Source organism: Hylobates moloch, unplaced genomic scaffold (assembly GCF_009828535.3).
Source record: "Hylobates moloch isolate HMO894 unplaced genomic scaffold, HMol_V3 SCAFFOLD_10, whole genome shotgun sequence".
Taxonomy (NCBI): Eukaryota; Metazoa; Chordata; class Mammalia; order Primates; family Hylobatidae; genus Hylobates; species Hylobates moloch.
In genome coordinates, this window is record NW_026652285.1 from 32,041,669 (window position 1) to 32,066,857 (window position 25,189).

The 25,189-nt window shown below is 48.0% G+C and overlaps 1 protein-coding gene across 2 annotated transcripts in view; it reads left to right on the top strand.

Annotated features, from left to right (window-relative positions):
- RUSC2 (RUN and SH3 domain containing 2) overlaps positions 1-25,189 on the top strand; it is a 72,305-nt gene that overhangs the window by 44,266 nt on the left and 2,850 nt on the right. The window contains exons 1-8 of one of the 2 annotated variants that reach the window (XM_032164082.2): positions 4,913-5,386; positions 12,445-14,550; positions 21,204-21,845; positions 22,096-22,281; positions 22,452-22,592; positions 24,053-24,129; positions 24,335-24,509; positions 24,600-24,705. In XM_032164082.2, the coding sequence (XP_032019973.1) occupies positions 12,537-14,550; positions 21,204-21,845; positions 22,096-22,281; positions 22,452-22,592; positions 24,053-24,129; positions 24,335-24,509; positions 24,600-24,705 (3,341 nt within the window). In that variant the 5' untranslated portion in view covers positions 4,913-5,386; positions 12,445-12,536. Of the gene's footprint in view, positions 1-4,912; positions 5,387-12,444; positions 14,551-21,203; positions 21,846-22,095; positions 22,282-22,451; positions 22,593-24,052; positions 24,130-24,334; positions 24,510-24,599; positions 24,706-25,189 lie in introns of those variants that run through there. The other variant, XM_032164084.2, reaches the window with a different exon arrangement.

Genomic DNA, 25,189 nt, shown 5'->3' on the forward strand with positions numbered 1-25,189 from the left:
TATGTGACCTTCTGTGCTTCTTCTTTCACCTAGCATGTTTTCAAGGTTCATCCATGTTGGAGCACTTATCAGGACTTTATTCCCTTTTATTGCTCAATAATAATTCATTGTGTGTACCACCTTTTATTTATCCCTTCTTCTGTTGATGAACATTTTGGTTGCTCCTAGTTTTTGACTATTACGAATAATGCTACCAGGAATACTCATATACGAGCTTCTGTGTGGATGTTTTTTGTTTCTCGTAGGTATATACCTAGAAGCAGAATTGCTGGGGTCATATGGTAACTCTTAAACTTTTTGAGAAACTGCCAGAACTGTTTTCCAAAGTAGTTACACCATTTTACAGTGCCCTCAGCAATGTGTGAGGGTTCCAATTTCTATACATCATTGTCAACATGTGTGATTGCCTGCCTTTTTTTATTTTAGCCATTCTAGTGGGGTCAAGTAGTATCTCACTTTAGTTTTGATTTGTACTGCCTAATGATTAATGATGTTAAGCATTTGTTTATATAAGTACTTGTTGACCATTTGTGTGTCTTCTTTGGGGAGATGTTTATTCAAATCCTTTGCTCAGCCAGGCATGGTGGCTCATGCCTGTAATCCCAGCACTTTGAGTAGCCGAAGCAGGAGGATCACTTGAGCTCAGGAGTTTTGGACCAGCCCAGGCAACATAGAGAGACCCCCATCTCTACAAATAATACACACACACACACAAACACACACACACACACACACACACACACACATCCTTTGCCCATTTTTATTTATTTATTTACTTATTTACTTTTTTGAGACAGGTTCTCACTCTGTCACCCAGGCTGGAGTGCAGGGGTGCGATCTCAGCTCACTGCAACCTCTGCCTCCCAGGTTCAAGCACCTCTTGTGCCTTAGCCTCCTGAGTAGCTGGGATTACAGGTGTGCACCATCACACCCAGCTAATTTTTATATTTTTTTGGTAGAGACAGGTTTTGCCATGTTGGCCAGGCTGGTCTCGAACTCCTGACCTCAAGTGATCTGCCCGCCTTGGCCTCCCAAAGCTCTGGGATTACAGGTGTGAGCCACCATGCCCGGCCCCCTTTGCCCATTTAAAAATTAGATTGTCTTTTTATTACTGAGTTGTAAGGGTTTTTAAATATATTCTGGATAGAAATCCCTTATCAGATATATGACCTGCAAATTTTCTCACATTCTGTAGGTTGTCTTTTGACTATCTTGATTGTGTCCTTTGAAGAACAAAAGTTTTAAATTTTTATGAAGGCAATTTGTTATTTTTTTATTTTTTCATTTTGCCAGCAGGAAGTCAAAGTTTTTCTGTTTTTTTCTTTTGTCACTTGTATTTTTGATATCATGTCTAAGAATGTGTTGCCTAACCCTAGGTTATGAAGAATTACTTCTTTGTGGCCTAAGCTTCTTTTTTTTAGATATGGAGTGTCACTCCTGTTGCCCAGGATGGAGTGCAATGGTGCAATCTTGGCTCACTGCAACCTCCATCTCCTGGGTTCAAGCAATTCTCCTGCCTCAGCCTCCCGAATAGCTGGGGTTACAGGTGCCCACCACCACACCCGGCTAATTTTTGTATTTTTAGTAGAGACAAGGTTTCACCATGTTGGCCAGGCTGGTCTTGAACTCCTGACCTCAGGTGATCTGCCCACTTCGGCCCCCCAAAGTGCTGGGATTGTAGGCATTAGCCACTGTGCCCGGCCGCCTAAGCTTCTTTTTAATAGATTTTTTTTTTTCACATAGAAAACAGAGTCTTCTCTTCCAACCCTATTGAGTCAAGTCTACCCACCACTTATTCTGATTTACACACAAGGAGCATCTCTTTTTTTTTTTTTTTTTTTGAGACGGAGTCTTGCTCTGTAGCCCAGGCTGGAGTGCAGTGGCGCCATCTTGGCTCACTGCAAGCCCCACCTCCTGGGTTCACACCATTCTCCTGCCTCAGCCTCTCGAGTAGCTGGGACTACAGGCATTGGCCACCACGCCCAGCTAATTTTTTTTTTGTATTTTCAGTAGAGACGGGGTTTCACCGTGTTAGCCAGGATGGTCTCAATCTCCTGACCTCGTGATCCGCCCTCCTCGGCCTCTCAAAGTGCTGGGATTACAGGTATGAGCCATCGTGCCTGGCCGAGCATCTCTTTTTAGATTATACTTGTTCCACAAGACTTCCATATGCCAAGCATAAGACACCTTCTACATGCCAAGCAGTATGCTAGGTTTTATGGGAAATACAAAATAAAAATGATATTGTCTTATATACTGGATGATGGAGATGCACAGATGACTATAACTCCGACCTTGCAGTCTAGAAGAGATGTTAAGGCAGATATGCAAAAAAGAACAATAACCATGTTAAGTGACATGATTTCCTTAATCAAAACTTCTCAGGGACCGATGCTAGTTGCTGATGAAGTTTGCCATCAATATGCAATGCAATGAGAAAAGTACAGTATGCTTTTTCTTATAAAATGATGATCATTGATGTAAAGTTTTTTGTAATGACGCTACTTGACAGCATAAGAAATTGGCAGTCCAATATTGATCCCCGTTTTTTGTGGAAGTTGTTTTCTTGTCTGTAAAATCAACAACCTGCAACCACTGGTTCAGAGCACAGATTATTTCTGGCTCTGGGGTAATCAGAGAAGACTTGATGGAGGAGTTGCTCTGGGCCTGGTAGGTTTGGATAATTTTGAACAGGGCCAAGTGTAACAGGAAGGAGAGTCTGAATGAACAAATGCAGCAGAGTGGAAATGAGCTTCTGAAACATGTTTCAAGGACTGCATGATGGGAAGGCAAGGTTGAGTGGAGTAGAGTAGACAGTCGAGGCCGGGCACGGTGGCTCACACCTCTAATCCCAGCACTTTGGGAGGCCGAGGCGGGTGGATCACCTGAGGTCAGGAGTTCCAAACCAGCCTGGCCAACATTGGGAAACCCCGTCTCTTCTAAAAATAAAAAGCTTAGCTGGGGCATGGTGGCGGGTGCCTGTAATCCCAGCTACTCCGGAGGCTGAGACAGGAGAATCACTTGATCCTGGGAGACAGAGGTTGCAGTGAGCCGAGATCGCGCCACTGCACTCCAGCCTGGATGACGAGTGAAACTCAAAAAAAAAAAAAATAAATACCCAAGATGGATGACCTCTAAAGCCAAAATGAGGAGGCTCAACTTGATTCTCTGGGTAATGAGAAACCATTAAAAGGGGCAGGAGGAGTGGCATGTTGAAGAAAGGTGGTGCTTTAGGGAGATGAATCTGGTAGTACTAAAAAGTAAATTGCAAGTGGGGAGACTAGTTAGGAGGTGGCCGAGGTTTATAATGTATCAGTATTTGTGTTTTGCTTCTGGCTGGAAAATAATTTGATCTTTCCTCAAAAGCCCTAGATCTTTGGCAGTAGTGGTTAGGAAGTAAGTGGCAAGGTTGTCTGTGATGTAGTGAATTAAGCCAAGCACTAGAGGTCTGAGAGCTGCCACCTTCCATAGGCAACTGGAAACACTGGCTGTCCAGCACAATGCATGACTTAGCCTCACAGAAATTTCAGAGTCAAAGACCCTGGGCCCAGAGCTCTCATGGTAAGAAGCTCGAACTCCAAACGCTTGGGCATGAAGATTGACTTTGCCCTAACCTACAGATGCTTATCCAACCCCGCTTTGTGGTATCAGCTAGGCGAGAGGAAAGCATAGTGACACCATTTCCTCACCCGTCAGCCTCCTTGAGAGGACCGCTAATTGTTGGCTATGAACAGCAGCCTCCCTCCTTCCTTCTCTTCCTCACTGTTTCTTGCTTTATAGGATGAAGGGCCCATGGCTGCTCAAACAAGTCAAGGCTGGAGATGGGTCTTTGTGTCTTTGTGTGTTTTTGTTCTTCTCTCTACAATTGACTCTGCTCAGCATGGTGTCAGTGGACACATGGGTGTCATAGGGAATAGGAGAAACAAGAAAGGAAAAGAAAAGTTACATCTCTTCCGGATCCTGAGGGATAGCTGTTATGGTCTTGGCCAGCCTCCAGAGGCTTCTTTCTAAGGACCTGAAATCCAAGGGCATGGCGTGGAGTCCAGATAGTAGTCACCTTGGGAGAAGCCCTAGGCAGGGCTAGTGTTTGGGGACCAAGCCCTGCTTGAGACTATCTCTGTGTTCAAGCGTAGCAGCAGGGAGCAGTGGCACAAAGTGGACGGAGACCTCACCACTACTTTCTATACAACTGGCTCTAGCTGCAGTTTCTCCCTTTTTTCCTTATTCCCACAGAATTGGCCCAGAACCTGACCAGGGTGGAGCAGGGAAGGAGCAGAGGACTCTGTAGGTCTCCAGGCAGAACTGAGATTTTTCTGTGGCCTAGGAGAGACCACTCCCTGTTCCCTGCCTTCCTTTCCCTGGGAAGATAAGCTTCCTGGCCTCTCAGCCTGGCTAGAGGGATTCTGCCTTCATACAAACCCAGCTGGACCCAGCTGAGCACTGACCAAGAACTGATGTATGTGAGAGGGGCCAGTTCTACTTCAGCCACAGCGAGTAGACCTCTGAAGACCCAGGGAACTGAATTGAATACCGTATTAGGAAGAGGGCCTGCAGCCTCCATGGTCCTTAAGACTTACCACCACCCAGTGTACAGAAGCCTGCCTACCACCCTGTCTCTCTAGGAAGGCCAGTGCTAAGACTCGTGGGCCATCCACCAGGACTGAGTTCGAGTTACTGCTGGCAGAATGGTGACTGGTCCCTGCAGCCTCCCTTCTGGGCTTCAGGAATCCCCTCCCAGGCTGACTGCCCCACCCTGAGGCTAGTCTGGAATCCTGGTTAGAGGAAAAAGCTGGAAAACAGAGAGTCATTCACAATGGGCAAAAAGAGGAGGGAGAGGTTTCTGGTTAAGATATAAAAGGAGGAGCCTACAGAAGGAAGGAAGGAAGGAAGCTCCAAGGCTCTGCCCAGACATCTTCCCTGAGATGTCTAAGGACAAAAGAGGAGCTAGACACAACTCTCCCCATTTTTCCTTTGCTTCTTGAGAGTTCTCCATCTTCCAGCACTGACTGCCCTCTGTGGCTGGCTCCTTTCTCTACCCTCCCCCTTCCCTAGGCTAAAGGGCCCACAGGGACTGGAAGGGAGGGAGGCTGAGTGGCTGTGCTGTGGGCCCGCCTGCTCCTTTCCCTTCCCCCTTCCCTTAGCAGCAACGTCACCGCAGCACCAGCAGCCGCGGCAGCAGCACGGAGACTGGGGCTGGGATTGCGCAGCCTCCCTGCATTAGCAACGATGCCATTGTATTAGCAGAAATCAGATCTTAGGAAATCGGTCCAGTTCCCCTGTGTGGTCCCGTGGAACAGTGTCTCAGCTGGAACTGTCGGGGTAGAGCTTGGTCGGAGTGCAAAAGGGACAGACGCATCAGGGGTCCAGCTCAAGGCTCCTGACAGAGGTATGGCTCAGGGAGCTGGGGGAGGGGCAGGGCAGAGATGCTAGGATACCGATCAGCACATTTGGGCCCTGGTTTCTGAGGGTTGGCTTTGTCTTTCCAAAAGGGAGAGGGGGGTGGTGTGGGGGGTATAAAGGGGGGAACGTGCGGGAGCACAAGCATTAGACAAGCTCATTGCATACATTTGGGCTATGGTGCAGAGATGGGGAAAAGCCAAGGCTTGGGCTAATGCCATTTATGCTATTCTGTCAAGAAGCAGATCTCATCCTTCCTTTTTGGGCATTTCTAATGAAGCTTCTAGTATGGGTCAGGGATGGGGGAGTCAGATCTAGAAACAAAGGCTTAATGGGAGGAGACACCCCTACAGCTACTGTAAGTTTATGATGGAGAACATGCAAGGATCCACGCAGCTTTCAAGAGGAGGGCTGGGAAACCTTTCTCTCCACACACACACATACATACACACACACACACACACACACACACACAGCTGTACATGCACATAGACACACATACCACATCTTCTGGTGCTGTGGGAGCCACCAGGCTCCAGGTAAGGGTGGAGTAAGAAAACATTGACCAGGGTGCCCCACAGTGTATGGCAGGGGCAGGGACAGTCATTGTAATGCCTAGGGCACCTGATCTGTTACAATAAGCCTTCAAGAAGAGACCTAAGCATAAGCTAACCCTCCCAAATCTACCCTCCTGCCCTTCTCCCTTTGATCCTACCCAGGAGAGGACCAGTCAGGAAAAGGGTTTCCAGTCCTACAGAGGCACGTTATCAGGATCTCAAGTCAAGGTCAGGTTGCTAGAGAAGACCAATTGAAGACCATTGTGTTCCCCATCTTTATTCAGAAGGCCAAAAAAGAGGGAAGGGGTTCTATGACTAGCAGAAAGACACTGATGACCAAAGCTAGAGTAAACCTTCCTTCTGGGGTTTTCCTGCCCAGAGTTGCTCCATTGCTGAGCAGGTAGAAAGAGTTTCCTAAATTCCCATTTCCACACCTGTAATGCCAGCGCTTTGAGAGGCTGGGGTGGGAGGATCACTTGAGCCTAGGAGTTGAGACCAGCCTGGGCAACATGGTGAAACCCTGTCTCTACAAAAAAATTTAAAAATTAGCCAGGCATTGTGGTGTGCACCTGTAGTCCCAGCTACTAAGGAGGCTGAGGTGGGAGGATCACTTGAGCCCAGGAGTTCAAGCTGCAGTGAGCTATGATAGCATCACTGCACTCTAGCCTAAGCAACAAAGCTAGACTCCGTCTGTAAAAAAGAATTGTAAAAAAATTCCCATTTCTAATAACCACCTTGGTAGAGGGTTCAAAAACACAGGATAATAGGAGACAGTAGTGCCATGTTGTGCAAATATATGGTTGAGGAATACACTGGATAGTTATGGGAGTGTATTTGTTCCCAGGAAGTGTCTAGGAATGTGAACCACAAGAGCAGGGAAAAATGAGCCTTGAGACCATGAATGGGGCAGGGAGATGAGGGCTGGGAACTGGGGCAGGAGGTGGGATTGGCAAGTGTTATCATAGCCTGGGGACAGTATGAAAGGGACTGTAGGTTCATAGAATAGAGAGGCAGGTAGACATAACCTGTGTAAATGGAGGCTGAAATGTGGGTCTACCCAGGACAGGTAGGAAGCAGCTGCTCTGGGAGCAGAGTAATTGCAAGGACTTTAGGAAGAGGGTGTGGCCCCGATCATTTTCTTTGGAAGGCCGTTGTAGTGGAAATAATTACAAATTGGGCAGACCTGAGATTGAATCCCATCTCAGATGTGTAAATGTGGACAAACTACTTACACACTCTAAGCTTTGGTTTTCTCCTCTTTACAATGGGAAGGATTATGCCTACTTAAAAATGTTACAGTACACTTAGAGATGATATATGTAAATTAATGGCATATAAGTGTTTAATAAATAATCACTTATAGTATTATAATAGGACAAGAGACACCCATTTGGGACAAGGGCCAGGAAAAGGGCTCTCATAGAAAGCTTTTCCTGATTTTGGAGAGCACGACCTCATAACTTTATACTGGCTGAGCCCACCATTCCACTCTACCTGGTAGGCATAGCTAGAGGGCTCATCTTCTGAAAGAGCTGTCTTCTACTTTCTTCTTATTCTGGATCCTCTGTTTCTTCCCCATCCTCATCTTCCATGTCTCTCCATTTGTCAGGGCAGAAAAAGTCTGAAATGAGCTCTTCCAGCTCAGTGTTTTCTCTTCACCTTCATTAGAGGGGATGGGCCACTTGTCTTGATGTAGAAAAAGTCACTCCCAGGAAAGGAGCCTGAGATACTCTCTCAGTAAATGTTCTCTGTGGTGTCGTATGTACAGTTTACTCTCTTTTTTTTTTTTTTTTTTTTTTTTTTTAAGATGGAGTCTCGCTTTGTCGCCCAGGCTGGAGTGCAGTGGCACGATCTCAGCTCACTGCAACCTCTGCCTCCTGGGTTCAAGTGATTCTCCTGCCTCAGCCTCCCAAGTAGCTGGGAGTACAGGAGCGCGCCACCACACCCAGCTAATTTTTGTATTTGCAGTAGAGACAGGGTTTCACCATGTTGGCCAGAATGTTCTCAATCTCTTGACCTCATGATCCACCTGCCTCGGCCTCCCAAAGTGCTGGGATTACAGGCATGAACCCCCATGCTAGGTCTACTCTCATTATATTCTTAACTGATCAAGAAAAAAGGTCAAAAATTAGGATTCCTTGTAAGTAAATATGAACGGGGTGGGCAAAGCATGAGTACAAAATCTCATGAGATGCCTGGAGAACTTCCCCTTAGATGGCTGAATTGGAATCGTCTATGGAGGAGCCATTGCTGGGCCTTTCTCTTGGTTGTGTGGAGATCAGAAAGGAGTAAGATCTTCTCTGAGATACAAAAGTATAAAATAAAATGAAATCAATCAGTGAAAGAGCTTGACAGTTAAAGTAGGATTCAATACAACCTAAATGTGAAAGCTAAAACTATACAGCTTTTAGAAGAAAACATAGGTACATTTCTTTATGGTCTTAGGACAGGTAAAGATTTCTTAGGATACAGAAAGATTCAACCATAGAGAAACAAACTGATAAATTGATCAATTTAAATTTAATAAATTAAAACCTATTTATCAAAAAACACAGTTAAGAAAACAGGGACAAGCCACAGGCTGAGAGAAGATATTCATGAGGCGTATATCTGACAGAGGACTTGTATCCCAAATAAATGTTAAAACTCCTATAATTCAATCATAAAAAGACTAACAACTCAGGTTCTTTTAATGGGAAAAGTCGTCAACAAATAACCAGGCACCTACTGTGTTCCAAGCACAGAGTTCACCGTATTGCAGTCTCCAACCTCAGAACTGTGCTCCAGTCTGGGAGATAGATACGTCAACATCACATTACAATACAATTGTCAGTGCCCTCCAGCCAAGGGCTCCGTCATCTCCCACACTCATGTGTTCTTCATCTCTGATTTAGAGAGTTAGCTTTCTGCATTCTGTATCTGTACATCAGTTTTTCCATAGTAATGCATGTATGTCCTAGTAATGGTTTTGTGGGCAGAATCATACATTCTTTTATGTGATACTTGTGAATGCCTCTTGAAAATGCTTTAAAAAGGAAGAAAAGGTACTCATTGAAGGTCAGTGATGGCTGCAACCCATAGGTATCCCTAAAATTACTGCTATCTATGGAAGAAAGTTCTCCACGCTCCTTTTAGTCCAGGACTCGGGATTATGGCCAGGACTCCAGGGGAAACCTAGTATGTATGAAAGGAGAAACCCCCTCAAAGAAAAAAAATTGTTTAGGCCTGGCATGGTGGCCCACATTTGTAATCCTAGCACTTTGGAAGGCCAAGGCAGGTGGATCAATTGAGCCCAAGAGTTCAAGACCAGCCTTGGCAACATGGAGAAACCATGTCTCTACAAAAAATACAAAAATTAGCCGGGCGTGGTGGCACACACCTGTGGTCCTAGCTACTCAGGAGGCTGAGGTGGATCACTTGAGCCCAGGAGGCTGAGGCTGCAGTGAGCCATGATCGCACCATTGCACTCCAGCCTCGGTGACAGAGTGAGAACCTGTCTCAAAAAAAAAGAAAAAAAATTGCTTAAATTACGCACAAAATGCGTATTTATTACATACAAATTAGAAAATACAGCTGAAGCAAAAAGAATGAAAATAATCCAAATCACTCAACAGAGATAGGCACTGGTAACAGTTTGTTGCATGTTACAGATTTTCTTCTATGCATACAGACATGTTTATTTACAAAAATGGTGACAAACACCCAGCTAATTTTTGTATTTTTAGTAGAGACAGGGCTTCACCATGTTGGCCAGGCTGGTCTTGAACTCTTGACCTCAAGTGATCCGCCCGCCTCAGCCTCCCAAAGCGCTGGGATTACAGGCATGAGCCACCGCGTCTAGCCTGATTTCAGGACATTCTATTTCTATGGATTTGCCTATTCTGGACATTTCATATAAATGGAATCATACACATAAAAGTCCTTTGTGACTGGCTTTGATTGTGCCCAATTTTTTGGCTACTGTGAATAATGCTGTTATGAACATTTGTGTACAAGCTTTAGTGTGAATATATGTTTTCATTTTTCTTGGGTATATACCCAGGAGTGCAGTTGCTGGGTCATGTGATGACACTATGTTTAACATTTTGATAAACTGTCAGACTTTTCCAAAGTAGCTGCACCATTTTACAATACCCCCAGCGATGTTTCAGGGTTCCAGTTTCTTCATATCATCATCAACATTTGCTAGTTGTTATTGTCTATATTTCTTATTTTATCCATCCCAGCTGGAGTGAAGTAGTTTCTCATTGTGATTTTTATGACTCTAATGACTAATGATGTTGAACATCTTTTTATGTGCTGGTTAGACACTTGTATGTCTTCTTCAGAGAAATGCCTATTTATACTGTTTGCCCTGTCTTAAACTGGATGTCTTTTTTTTTTTTTTTTTGAGACAGAGTCTCACTCTGTTGCCAGGCTGGAGTGCTGTGGCATGATCTCAGCTCACTGCAACCTCTGACTCTCTAGTTCAAGCGATTCTCCTGCCTCAGCCTCCCAAGTAGCTGGGATTACAGGCATGCACTACCACACCCAGCTAATTTTTATATTTTTAGTAGAGACAGGATTTCACCATGTCGGCCAGGATGGTCTCTATCTCCTGACTTCGTGATCCTCCTGCCTCGGCCTCCCAAAGTGTTAGGATTACGGGTGTGAGCCACCGTGCCCAGCCTCGTATGTCTTTTTATTGTTGAGTTGTAAGAGTTCTTTATATATTCTGGTCAGAAGTCTTTTATCAGGTATATGATTTGCAAATATTTTCTCCCATTTTATGGATTGTCTGTCTTTTCACTTTCTTGGTGGTATCCTTTGAAGCACAAAAGTTTTTGGTTCTTATGGAGTCCAATTTATGTTTTTTCTTTTGTCACTTGTGCCTTTGGTGTCATATCTAAGAAACCATCACCTAATCCAAGATAACAAAGATTTACTCCTATGTTTTCTTCTGTAACCCTTAATCTTGTAGCTCAGACTCTCTTAATATCTGCCCTTCTACATCTCTACCCATTAGCCCATTAAACACACAAAGGCTTGGAAGTTCAACAGAGGAGCCTGCCTTCCTCTCAGAAAGGGGAGGAGGAAGCAAGATTGTAAATAATTGCTGCTTAAATTTAACACAATTATATTTTAATACTTGTCCCTCATACATATACTTATTAGCCATATTTTTTATGCATTGTTTGTTCATGTCCTTGAGCATATGTGACTTGCCTCAGCCTTTACCACATTCCACATGACGAGCTACGACCCTGTGGTCTAAATGAGTTAAATTTTAAGAAATTGATTGTGTCAAGGATTCAGTTAAATGATGAATAAGAGAAAGGCAATGGGGGATTTAGACTCAGGGTGAGTGAAAAGGAAATGATAGGAATAAAAAGAGAAGGGAAATGAATGAATTTTGGAACATTACATGTGAGGAGTCGAAGGGAATGAAGACTGTTGCGACCTGAACGTGGAAACACAGGAGACTAGAACTTGAGCAGGCCACACTGCCACGGTGCAGCCAAGAGACCAGAGAAGCTCAGGATGGGTTCTGTGTCCTTGGCACCAGGAAACCTTGAACAAGAGAGAACTTTGCTTTAGCCTATAAGAGGTAAAACTGGGAAGAGAAGACTTTCTAGTGGATCCCAGTAGTGAAGGTTCTAAGCTAAAACTAGGCAGCATTTGGGCACTTCAGGATGTCTGTATCCTGAGCTAGACACATGTTAAGAATGTATTATGCCTTTCACATTTATCTTATGTCATGTGTTAGAATGATACAAAAGACATAAAACTAGGTCCCCCCATTGAGGAGGAAGAGGTTGACATCAGTCATACTTGCAGTCACCCTAATGCCCAACTCAGTCCCTGCATTCAAGAAGTTCTAGTACAGCAGTGAGGACAATAAGGATACTTAGCCCACGGTCATCAGAAAGGGACAAATATTCTGGGGCTCGTAGGATGAGAAAGGGGATCAGAGACAACAGTCACTTGGTCAGATGATACCGTATATTTTTAAATATGTTTCTTGCAAAATTATAGCTTATTGCTATGAGTTCATATTATTCACGATTTTCCCTCGTCTGTAAACTTGTGTGCTATAGCTGTGTCTAAGCCTTAGACGTCGTAGATGGTTTTTTCTTAATTGTGTCATTATTCATCGTTTTTTTGTGCTAAGGACTAGTCATTGTTTACTGCCAAGGACAGGGTCCTTGAAAGAGAAAGGGGAAGTACTGCCCAAACCTTCATATGTGGCATTAGAAGGACTTGGCCTTTTGTCATAATTTGATGCATGGTGACCTTAAAATTAAGGGGGATCTCAGGTGCTGCACCTGTGCAATGTAGAAAGCATGGTTACGTCCCCACCTGCCTATTGGGCTGTGTGGTCAAGCTCCATCTTGACTCAAGCCTTTTCTCTTCCTGGGCTCTTCTCCATCTGAAAATGATGTAGGGAAGGGCATGCCCCTGACTTCCAGGGAGGTGACATTAGGTTCCCTTTCTTTCCCTCTCTCTCCAGGTGCCAAGCTCTCCTGATGAAATGTGTTCTGCCCCACTGGGCTCCAGGGACAGTGTCTGGTGCTGTTGAAGCCCTTATTCGAACTTTCCAGAATGGATAGTCCCCCAAAGCTGACTGGAGAGACCCTCATCGTTCATCACATCCCCCTGGTGCACTGCCAAGTCCCAGACAGGCAGTGCTGTGGAGGGGCAGGTGGAGGTAGTGGGAGCACAAGACCTAATCCCTTCTGCCCACCTGAGCTGGGCATCACCCAGCCCGATCAAGACCTAGGACAAGCTGACTCCCTGCTATTCAGCAGCCTGCACTCTGCTCCAGGAGGAACTGCACGGTCTATAGACAGCACCAAGAGTAGGAGTCGGGATGGAAGAGGCCCTGGAGCCCCCAAACGACACAACCCCTTCTTGCTGCAGGAGGGTGTGGGTGAGCCAGGACTTGGTGACCTGTATGATGACAGCATTGGTGACAGTGCCACCCAGCAGTCCTTCCACCTGCATGGCACTGGCCAGCCCAACTTTCATCTATCCTCTTTCCAGCTGCCACCATCTGGCCCCAGAGTGGGCAGGCCATGGGGGACAACACGCAGTCGGGCTGGAGTGGTGGAAGGGCAGGAACAGGAGCCAGTGATGACCTTGGATACTCAGCAGTGCGGCACCAGCCACTGCTGCCGGCCAGAGCTGGAAGCAGAGACAATGGAGCTGGATGAGTGTGGGGGACCTGGTGGGAGTGGCAGTGGGGGTGGAGCCAGCGATACCTCTGGCTTTTCCTTTGACCAGGAATGGAAGCTCAGTTCAGATGAATCCCCAAGGAACCCTGGATGCTCCGGCTCAGGGCCCCAGCACTGCCGTTGCAGTAGCACATCCAGTCAGTCCGAGGCAGCTGACCAGTCCATGGGCTATGTGAGCGACTCCTCCTGCAACAGTTCAGATGGTGTGCTGGTCACCTTCAGCACCCTCTACAACAAGATGCATGGCATCCCCCGTGCCAATCTCAACTCTGCCCCACAGTCCTGCAGCGACTCTTCCTTCTGCAGCCACTCAGACCCTGGCGCCTTCTACCTGGATCTGCAGCCCTCCCCGGCTGAGTCTAAGATGTCTTATGAGTCCCATCACCCTGAAAGTGGAGGAAGGGAAGGGGGCTATGGTTGCCCTCATGCCTCTTCTCCTGAGCTTGATGCCAACTGCAACTCCTACCGCCCACACTGTGAGCCGTGCCCAGCAGTGGCTGACCTCACAGCCTGCTTCCAAAGCCAGGCCCGTCTTGTTGTGGCCACACAAAATTACTATAAACTTGTCACCTGTGACCTATCTTCCCAATCATCCCCAAGCCCTGCTGGCTCTTCCATCACTAGCTGCTCTGAGGAACACACCAAGATAAGTCCCCCACCAGGCCCTGGCCCAGACCCAGGCCCCAGCCAGCCCTCTGAGTATTACCTATTCCAGAAGCCAGGAGTCCAGCCAGAGGAACAAGAAGCAGTGAGTTCCTCCACCCAAGCAGTAGCTGCTGTGGGCCCCACTGTGCTTGAGGGGCAAGTATACACGAATACTTCGCCCCCCAACCTCAGCACTGGACGTCAGCGCTCCCGCAGCTATGATCGCAGCCTGCAGCGCAGCCCTCCTGTCCGCCTGGGCTCGCTGGAACGCATGTTGAGTTGCCCAGTACGCTTGAGTGAGGGCCCTGCAGCCATGGCCGGGCCTAGCTCCCCACCCAGGAGGGTCACCTCCTTTGCTGAGCTGGCCAAAGGCCGGAAGAAAACTGGAGGCTCTGGCTCACCCCCACTTCGTGTGAGTGTTGGGGACTCCTCCCAGGAGTTCTCACCCATCCAAGAAGCCCAGCAAGATCGGGGGGCCCCACTGGATGAGGGCACTCGCTGTAGCCATAGTCTGCCACCCATGCCCTTGGGGCCAGGCATGGACCTACTTGGCCCAGAGCCAAGTCCACCCTGGTCCACCCAGGTCTGTCAGGGACCCCACTCCAGTGAGATGCCTCCTGCTGGCCTCAGAGCTACTGGGCAAGGCCCCCTGGCTCAGCTGATGGATCCAGGGCCTGCTCTCCCAGGGAGCCCAGCCAACAGCCATACCCAGAGGGATGCAAGAGCTAGAGCTGACGGTAAGGAGCCTAAGGGTTAGCAAATATGTGGCTATTCGCCAGCAGGATATGCATGGCCACCTCCATGACAGGTCCCTGCCAGACCACCCCATCCATACCACCAGAGGTTCCACATCCTAGATCTGTTATCCTTCCAGGCCAGGGCAGGACCCACAGCTACAGTGGAATGGGCTCACTGGAGAAAGACAGAGGACTCAAAAATACACTGAGCAGACCGGGTGCAGTGACTCACACCTGTGATGCCAGCCCTTTGGGAGGCCGAAGCAGGCGAATCACTTGAGGTCAGGAGTTTGAGACCAGCCTGGCCAACATAATGAAACCCCAGCTCTACTAAAATAAAAAATAAACTAGCCAGGAGTGGTAGCACCCGCCTGTAATCCCAGCTACTCAGGGGGCTGAGGCAGGAGAATCGCTTGAACCCAGGAGGCGGAGGTTGCACTGAGCCGAGATCATACCACTGCACTCCAGCCTGGGCAGACAGAGTGAGATTCTGTTTCAAAAAAAAAAAAAAAAAAAAAATATACACTGAGGAGATAAAATCAGCAGGACTTAGAGGCTGACATATTGGGAAATGAAGGATTCAGAAGACTGATTCTGAACCTGGATGATGGGAAAGATGAGGCCATGGATAGGGGCTGTAATCACAGGAGATTTCCTGGAAGAGGGATAAGACGTAAGTTCAGGTTCGAACATTTAGGAATTTGCAGTGCCTAAGGGGCAACCAAGGGATATGTCTAACAACAACAACAACACACACACACTGGGCGTCAGTGAAGTTTGTTTTTTTTTCTTTTTGAGATGGAGTCTTGCTCTTTCGCCCAAGCTGGAGCGCAGTGGCCTCCCTAGGCCAGCTCTTTCCCTATTTATTTTGTTACATTTTAAATAAATACTTTATACCAGTGTGTTAAGGTGGTGCTAGTGACAGAGAGATGAGAGGGATGACTCTGTTTTCAAGGATTCCAACTAAGGATGGAAACAGAAAACGTAGTCGACCATTAAAATGCAGAGACGGCAGTGTTCTGTACTGGCCAGTGAGGGGGGATCTAAATCAGACTGAAATGTCAGGGAGGAACTGCTAATGCAGTTTACATTTAAGCCCAATTTAGAAAGATGATTAGGATTAGGCTTTGTGAAGACTTGTAAGAAGAATGTTCTAGGCTCACAGGATTGTCTGTACAAAACCACAAAGGCACAGAATAGCTTGACCCTTTCTAGGAACTGCATATAATTTGGTGTAGCCATAGTGGAACGCAGGTGGAACCATTGAAAGAGTTTAGTCAGAGAAATGGCTTTTGGCATTTGTTTGTTTTTGTTTGGTTTGGTTTTTCTGTCTGCTTAATTATATGTTTTGATTTGCATTTTAGAAAGATCACTGGTTGTTCCTTCAGGCCTTGTTTTAAAAAAAAAAAGTAATTGGGCTGGGCACAGTGGCTCACACCTGTAATCCCAGCACTTTGGGAGGCCAAGGCGGGCAGATCACCTCAGGTCAGGTTTTCAAGACCAGCCTGGCCAACATGGTAAAACCCCATCTCTACTAATAATACAAAAATTAGCTGGGCATGGTGGCGCATGCCTGTAATCCCAGCTACTCCGGAGGCTGAGGCAGGAGAATCACTTGAGTCTGGGACGGAGGTTGCAGTGAGCCAAGATCACGCCACTGCACTCCAGCCTGGGCAACAAGAGTGCAACTCCACCTCAAAAAAAAAAAAAAAAATTGGATCACTGGTTGTTTGGGTAGAAGATGGACTGGAAGGGGTGTCTTTCCTGGAGTCAGGAGAAAGCACTGTGTAGATTGGAAAGTCATTGGAATAAAAGTGGTAGCTGGCACTTGCTTGGCGTGGTGACTCATACCTGTAGTCCCAGTACTTTAGGAGACTGAGGCAGGCAGATCACCTGAGATCGGGAGTTCAAGACCAGCCTGGCCAACATGGTGAAACCCCATCTCTACTAAAAATACAAAAATTAGCCGGGTGTGGTGGTGCATGCCTGTAATCCCAGCGATGTGGAAGGCCGAGGCAGGAGAATCACTTGAACCCAGGAGACAGAGGTTGCAGTGAGCCTAGATCATGCCACTGCACTCCAGTCTGGGAAACAGAGTGAGACTCTGTCTCAAAAATAAAAAACAAAAGTGGTAGCTGAAGCTATGTGTGTGGCTGAGAGAGGATCCAGGGAGAATGTGTGGAGTTACAAAGGGAAGAAGGGGATACTATGACTTAAGGGACGAGCAGCACCCTCAAAAGAGACAGAAGAATTAGGACAATAGAAGAAAAACCAGGAGAGGCCGGGCATGGTGGCTCATGCCTGTAATCCCAGCACTTTGGGAGGCCGAGGTGCGTGGGTCACCTGAGGTCAGAAGTTCACCAGCCTGACCAACGTGGTGAAACCCCATCTCTACTAAAAATACAAAAATTAGGCATGGTGGCGGGTGCCTGTAGTTCCAGCCACATGGGAAGCTGAGGCAGGAGAATTGCTTGAACCCGGGAGGCAGAGGTTGCAGTGAGCCAAGATTATGCCACTGCACTCCAGTCTGGGTGACAAAGTGAGAGTCCGTCTCAAAAAGAAAAGAAAAACCAGGAGAGAGTGAAGTCACAAGAACCAAAGGAGGAGAAAGTTTTAAAAAAGTTTGAACCAAAAGAGTTCTAAAGAGAAATCACCTAAGATAATGAAGAATCCTGAAGGCAACATTCGGGAGTAGTGAGAGTGGAAGCCAGATCTCAGAGGGTTTAGAAGGAAAGGGAGGTAAAGCAGGGATAGCAGAGGCTCACAGCTGTGCTGTAGCCTTAGGTTGGGTCTGTTGGCTTCACAAAAGAAAATGTTTTAAAACCATAAATAATATCTGTGCTGTCAGGGAGCTCACAGTCCATCAGAAGACTTCATGTTCCTAACATACACTAAAGAGCTGTCCTTGGGGTGGGCATGGGAGGGAGATCTCTAGGGAAGAGGCAGGATCAGAAACAGCAAGGATTGACTGGGTCCTTTGAACCCACTCCCTTAGAGTGCAGTGTCTGTCTGCTGGGTGCATCTCGTGGGATACTATGACTGGCGTTCTGAGAGCAAGAAATATCCTGGTCAGAGATGTGAGGAGAGGCGTTAAAAAGTGTTTATCAGATTTCTGCTGGGTGCATCTCGTGGGATACTATGACTGGCATTCTGAGAGCAAGAAATATCCTGGTCAGAGATGTGAGGAGTGGCGTTAAAAAGTGTTTTCTCTATCAGATTAAGACATATCAAGATGCTGCTCTGTTCCATAAGTCTCCAGTCTTCTCTTGATTCTGTACAGCTTTTTTCTAAATCAAAAACGAATGACAATTCATTAAGCTTTGAATGACAAAAGAAGGGACAGATTGATCCAATCTAGGAATGACAGTATAGGAAGCTGAGAAGGTCGGCTGGGCATGGTGGCTCACACCTATAATCCCAGCACTTTGGGAGGCTGAGGCAGGAAGATCACTTGAAGCCAGGGGTTTGAGACCAGCCTGGGCAATATAGTGAGACCCTGTGTCTACAGAAAAATTTAAAAATAGCTGGGAGTGGTGGCACACGCCTGTAATCCTAGCTACTCGGGAGGCTGAGGCGGGAGGATCGCCTGAGCCCAGGAGTTTGAGGCACAGTGAGCTATGATTGCACCACTGCATCCCAGCCTGGGCAAAAAGTGCGATCCTGTCTCTAAAAAAAAAAATTAAAGTAGGCCAGGTGTGGTGGCTCACGCCTGTAATCCCAGCACTTTGGGAGGCTGAGGTGGGCAAATCATTTGAGGCCAGGAGTTCAAGAGCAGCCTGGCCAACATGGAGAAACTCCATCTCTACTAAAAATACAAAAATTAGCTAGGCATGGTGGCGCACGCCTGTAGTCCCAGCTACCAGAGAGGCTGAGGCATAATAATCGCTTGAACCCGGGAGGCGGAGGTTGCAGTAAGCTGAGATCACGCCACTGCACTCCAGCACGGGTGACAAAGTGAGACTGTCTCAAAAAAAAGTAAATTAAAAAATAAAAAAGGCAGCTAAGATGGCTCTTCGAGATACTGAGCAGCAGAATCAAGATTTAAAGGGATCTTACTGAATCTTGAAAGAACAAAACTAATAAAGCAGAGACCAATGTGAAGTTTGATATGTAACCTGCACTTGAGTTGATTTGGGATATTTGATTGCAAACTCAGAATGAGTCAGCAGTTGGTAGAGCTTCCAAAAAGTTAAGATGACTGGATTCATTCACAGACTCCAGAAAGAATGAGTGGATAGTCCCACTCCTCCGAACCAGTGACTGCTCAGTGGTATTCCATTGAGTTCTGGGCACCACATCTTAAGAAGGAACTGAGGAACTGGGGGACTGGGGCTATTTAACCTAGAGAAAAACTGACTCAGGTGAATATGGTCTCTGTCTCTGGTTTTCTTAATGAATGTCATATAGAAAAGTGAGAAAACTTATTCTGTGTATTCCCTGAGGGTAGAACTAAGACCCATTCCCCACAGGGACCCCCTTCTTACCTGATCTTATTCCTCTGCCTCAATCTGTATCCTGGGAACTTAGCAGAGAGGAGTTTTAAAAGGGTAGGAATAAGCAGTCTAATTCAGACATACTTTGTATAGGGGGTATAATAAAGCTGTGGTTGGGATGACCTAATCCGATAGCCAGAGTCAGCTCAGCCTTGAAAACTGATACTTAAATAGGCAGAAAGGAAGAACACATTCCTGATGGGAAAAGCCGTGGGCTTCATGACAGGGATGGACTGGGAAGAGTAGGGTCAGTGGGGACAGGTGTGGAAGTCTGAAGGGAGAGCAGCCTAGCTTGTAGCAGGTGTGGGCACCTAGCTCGCTAAGATTAGACTTTATTCTGGGAGATAAAATTTGTATCTTAGAAGCTAGTTGGTGTATGTAAGAAGCTTCTGGTTGTAGTGAGACTGGCTTGAATCAAGAGTGACCGTGGAGATTCCCTCATTTAACAGATCGTTACTCACTGCATACCGTGTGCCAGCCTCTGTTCCAGGCATTATGGATCCAGCAGTGAACAATATAAAATCCCCACTTTTCTGGAGCTCTTAGGAGTAGCAATGGACAATAAACACATTAAGAGGACAATTTTTAATTGCTGGAAAGTTCAACAATGCTGAAGAGAAAATGAAACAGGGTAATGGGATAGAGAGCAACTTGCCAGAGGGGCTGAGGTAGTCAGAGAAGGTCTTATTGAGGGGGTGATATTTGAGCTGATGCCTGAATGGTGAGAAGATTCAGGGAGGAAGAAAAGCAGGTACAAAAGAGATGTTCATGCATCTGGTGTGTTTAAGGACAGGGAAGTGTGGCTGGAGCACAGTGGGCCAGGGAGAATGCAGAGTTTGTGTAAGCACCGACTGGGGATAGCAGGAGGGTGGAGCTTGAAAGTGTCCCCTGGGAGTGATTCAGAAGCACCTTCCTAATGGGATTGTGGTCCCCATCCCCTCTGACTCTTTGATGTAAATAAGATGAGGGATAGGAAAACCTGGCCTGATACAATTTCACATGTAGTACAATGTGGTAAAAAGAACAGTGGCTCCGAAATCAGACTCTAGGTTAGGCAGAATTCTAGCTCTGCCACTTCCTAGTTGTTTGACCTTGAGCAAGTGCTTTAATCTGTCTACATTTCACATTTCCTAATATGTCAAGTAAGAGAACTAATTCCCGCCTCACAGAGCTAGTGAGCCCCCCTGCTGGTGAGCTTTCACCAGGGCTTTAGGCCGGGTGCGTGCTTATAGCGCCATCTTGCGGTTATTCTGAGATCTACAGTGTTTTGTTGGAAGTGCAGTCCATCCACTGTCCCACTCCAGTGTCCTGGAGTTTTGTGTTTAGTTCTGAGCACCATGTTTTGAGGGACATTGACCTGAAGACTGCCTGAAAGAACAGGAGAGGCCCAGCCTTGGGGAACAGACCTCCGTTCAGGGGGAGCAAATGTGGACCCTGAGGTTCCAATGCCAGGATCGTGAAAAGAGTGGGAGTGGGGGTAGATGCGGATAAAGGAAGGCTGCAAGTAAAGGAATATCTTACTATGGTTAGATATGCTCAAGAATGAAATGTGCTGGCATGATTGGAGATGGGATAATGAGCAAAAGCCTGTAGTCAATAACATCTGAAACATTTTCATCACTGAAAATGTGTGTGACTGTGACTCTAAGACTTAGAAACAAAGAAAATGGTTCTGCCATTGACAGAAATGGAAGTCATCGGAAAAAAGGAAAAAGGTGATGGATAAGCTGTTATAGCACATTTTAAGTGAAAGCAGAACTATAAAGCAGAATGATCTGGAGATCAAGAGGAAGGTCCAGGCTAAAGCTGTGGGTTTGGGAGTCATCCTGTAGAAGTCTGAACTCAAACTGTGCAAGAAATAAAGTGTAAGGTGAGATGCAAGAGTTGAGCCTTAAGATACACTCACCTTTGGAGTCAAGAAAAAGAAGAGGGACTGAACAGCAGAGAGGTACAAGATAGTCCAGCACCATAAAAACAATAGGAAACATTTTACAAGAGAGGGGAGCAGTGTCCCATTCCACGAACTTCTACCCCATTCAGTTCCTCCCAGCCAGGTCCCTGCTCCTCTCCCCTCTCCCATCTCTGCTTCTGGGTTTTTTCTCATGTGGGTTTCAGTGTCTGTGTCTGTCTACTGATTTCTTCTCCATCCCTTTGCAACAGGGGGTGGCACCGAGAGCCGACCAGTCCTTCGCTACAGCAAGGAACAGAGGCCAACCACGCTGCCCATCCAGCCCTTCGTGTTCCAGCACCACTTCCCCAAGCAGCTGGCCAAGGCCCGGGCCCTCCATAGCCTTTCCCAGCTCTACAGCCTCTCAGGCTGCAGCCGTACACAGCAGCCTGCCCCACTGGCTGCCCCTGCTGCTCAAGTCTCAGTCCCAGCTCCCTCAGGGGAACCGCAGGCATCCACTCCCCGAGCCACTGGCAGAGGTGCCAGGAAAGCTGGGTCTGAGCCAGAGACCTCTCGGCCATCGCCGCTGGGCAGCTACTCCCCCATCCGGAGTGTTGGCCCCTTTGGGCCCAACACTGACTCTTCTGCCTCCACTTCGTGCTCCCCTCCCCCAGAGCAGCCCACAGCCACAGAAAGCCTGCCCCCATGGAGCCACTCCTGTCCTCCTGCTGTCCGGCCTGCCACCTCCCAGCAGCTGCAGAAGGAGGATCAGAAGATACTGACCTTGACTGAGTACCGGCTCCATGGAACAGGAAGCTTGCCGCCTCTGGGCTCCTGGCGATCTGGCCTCAGCCGAGCAGAGAGCCTGGCCCGGGGAGGTGGTGAGGGCAGCATGGCCACCAGGCCCAGCAATGGTATGAGCTCCAGCATCTCCCTACCCAACCCGCCACCTCACGCAAGCACTTCCACCACCTCCCCTTTGAGTGGTTGCTTACACTCTCACCTGGGGCCAGAGGTTAGGATGTCTGCATCCCTTCCCCAGCATCAGTAGATAATATCCACAGATAATCTAGTGTTTCATATGGGCCCACTGGGTGGATGTGAAACTCTGTCTCGCTGTCTCCTGCCAACTCTTGTCTTTCTACTAATCTGTTCTGCTTCCAGCCAACCACCTATCCCCTCAAGCCCTCAAGTGGCGGGAATACAGGAGGAAGAACCCACTAGGGCCACCTGGTTTGTCAGGGAGCCTAGACCGAAGATCACAAGAAGCTCGGCTGGCCCGAAGAAACCCTATCTTTGAGTTCCCTGGCTCCCTCAGTGCTGCCAGCCATCTGAACTGCCGGCCAAATGGTGTGTGAGCAGGGTCCTCAGTACACCCGGGGCAGGCTCTGCCATGGCTGGGAAGGGCTAGAGAAGGGGTCAGTCCCAAAGGAACGTGTCTCAGACGGTACGAGGCACTGAACTAGGCGGGAACTCCTGCACCGAGAGTTGCTCAGGCTTGATTTTTCTCTTCTTTCCAGGCCAAGCAGTGAAGCCGCTACCACTGACCTGCCCCGACTTCCAGGACCCCTTTTCCTTGACAGAGAAGCCTCCAGCTGAGTTTTGTCTGTCCCCAGATGGCAGCTCAGAGGCCATTTCCATTGACCTGATTCAGAAAAAAGGTGCATATAACCCCCAGCTCAGGCCAGGGACTCTGCTGTCACTATGTCCTCACACTTGCCCTACTACCTAGCCAGTCTTAAATCTCTAAGTGCTGGCTGGGCCCAGTGGCTCACGCCTGTAATCCCAGCACTTTGGGAGGCCAAGGCAGGTGGATCATGAGGTCAGGAGTTTGGGGCCAGCCTGGCCAACATGGTGAAACCCCATCTCTACTAAAAATACAAAAAAAATTAGCTGGGCATGGTGGTGGGCACATGTAATCCCAGCTACTCAGGAGGCTGAGGCAGGAGAATTACCTGAACTCAGGAGGTGGAGGTTGCAGTGAGCTGAGATCACACCATTGCACTCCAGCCTGGGCAACAAAAGTGAAAACTCCTTTTCAAAAGAAAACCACAAACAAATCTTCAGGTGCTGGGAAGGAGTTGGAGCACACAGGCTCTGGGGCCAGAGGAGGAAGCTGTGTGCTGTGTATCATGAGTGCATGTGAGTAAGCAAGGGTCCTTCATCAGAGACTTTCAGAGTCGTGCTCCAGTCCCTTCCTGCAGTGAGCAAAGTCTCATGAGGAGGCTTCCATGTCATCAAAAAATGCCTCAGTGCTCTTGGAGGGGCGGGTGAAGGTACTAGAGGGCCCAGCAGCTTGGGTAAGCGTGTTGGTGACATCTAGGAAGATGAAGACTGACAAGACCCACTTTATTTAGCAAATAAACGACCACTGAACTAAGAACATTTTTAGGGAGATGGAGAGAACTGAGCATAATTGTGGGCTGAAGATGAGCCTGTGAAGAGAGAGCTGAAGTTCCTTGCGAAGGCAGAAGGGGAGAATCAGAGCTCAGGGAGAAAGAACCCGGGCAAGAAGGGAAACGGCCACCTTCCTCCAGGACATGAAGGGGATGCAAGTGGGCAGGGGAGTGAGGGGTGTACATATGAGGTTGTTATGGATTTTGGAGGCAGAGGGAAGTTAAAGGAGTTTATAACTAGGGGCCTCTGTTCTCTGAAGCAGAACCAAGGGCTTGAGAGGAGGGGTGTCGATTTCACATGGCAACTTGAGGGTATGGCAGAGAGTGCTGACAAGGCACGTGTCAAAGAACCGCCCTTGTCTGGCACTGGCACTGGGGTGAGGGACTTGGGTTTTCTTCAGGTCAGTGGCCTGGTTTCTCAGAGTGGAGAAAACCAATAGTTGGCCTGACCCAGGATTGGAATAAGGGCTGAGAGGTGAGGACATTGAGAGGCTTGACAATGGCATCATTGAGGTGGCTCCAGGCTGGGAAGTAAAGACAGGAAGAGCTTAAGAACTGGGCAGAACCAGAAAAGGGCCAGGCCTGAATGTTTTGATGAGACCCACGTGCAGGTGTGGAGACTGAGTAAGTGTGGGAGCCTTCCCCACCCCTGCTGAGGTTTCAGCCCCAGCTGAGTTGGCTAAGGACTTGCTCAGGGACCTGTCACATCACATTCTTCCCTGCAGGGCTGGTAAAAGCTGTTAACACCGCTGTGGACCTCATTGTGGCTCATTTTGGCACAAGCCGGGATCCCGGGGTGAAGGTAGGCAAGGAAATGTGGAGAGCTGAGCTCTGCCTGCAAGCCCTCACCTGTCCTGCGCTACCATCTTTCCTTGCTGTCTTGCATTTAGAGCCCAGGGCTGGGTACTTAGGAGTGGGGATGGCAAGAGAGGAACCATGAGGGCCCGCTACGAGAGGCCCACGGTCAGGCCTGAGGGGTTTCCTGCACTTCCCTACCACACCTGCAGGCAAAGCTGGGCAACAGTTCTGTGAGCCCCAATGTGGGCCACCTGGTTCTGAAGTACTTGTGCCCTGCTGTCCGCGCCGTGCTGGAGGATGGGCTCAAGGCCTTTGTACTGGACGTCATCATCGGACAGCGTAAGAACATGCCATGGAGTGTGGTTGAGGCTTCCACACAGCTAGGTAGGTGCTGGGTGCCAAGACGGGGACCCGGGGCTGATTTTAGGGTTCCAGAAATTGGTCATGTGACCTGCAACCCTGGCTTCCTCCCAGGCCCATCCACCAAGGTCCTGCATGGCCTCTACAACAAAGTCAGCCAATTCCCAGAGCTCACCAGTCATACCATGCGCTTCAACGCCTTCATCCTCGGCCTGCTCAAGTGAGTGCACAGAGCGGCAAGATCCCCTAAACAACTTGCCCTGCCCCCCCACCCCCGGGCTCTGCCTGCACCAAGGAAACAACTCCCTGGACAGACAGAAAGGGTGGATCTGGAGGGTCCCCCCAGCCCGCTATGGCCTCTCAGTAGGTCACTGCCTTCCCACTGTGCCCATGACTCTGTCACTGGTCACCAACGTGGTCTGCTTTTACAAATCTGTAATCTGGCTTATTTGGAAATTAGTTGGGTTTCTTAATTTCTCTGAACCTTGTAAACCCTGATCCTCTCCATTCCAGCACTACTTCCAAATCCTGCTTGACCCTAAGTCCACCTTGGGACCCACATCCTAGTAACATGCTTTCTCAGGTATGAGCCCAGGCCATTCCCTTTGGCCATGAGCTGCCTGTACTTTCACACAGTAGCTGCCTTGATTTCTTAGGTCTACTGCAGGCTGACTCCACTCCAGGAGGAAGCAACTGGCTTGTAA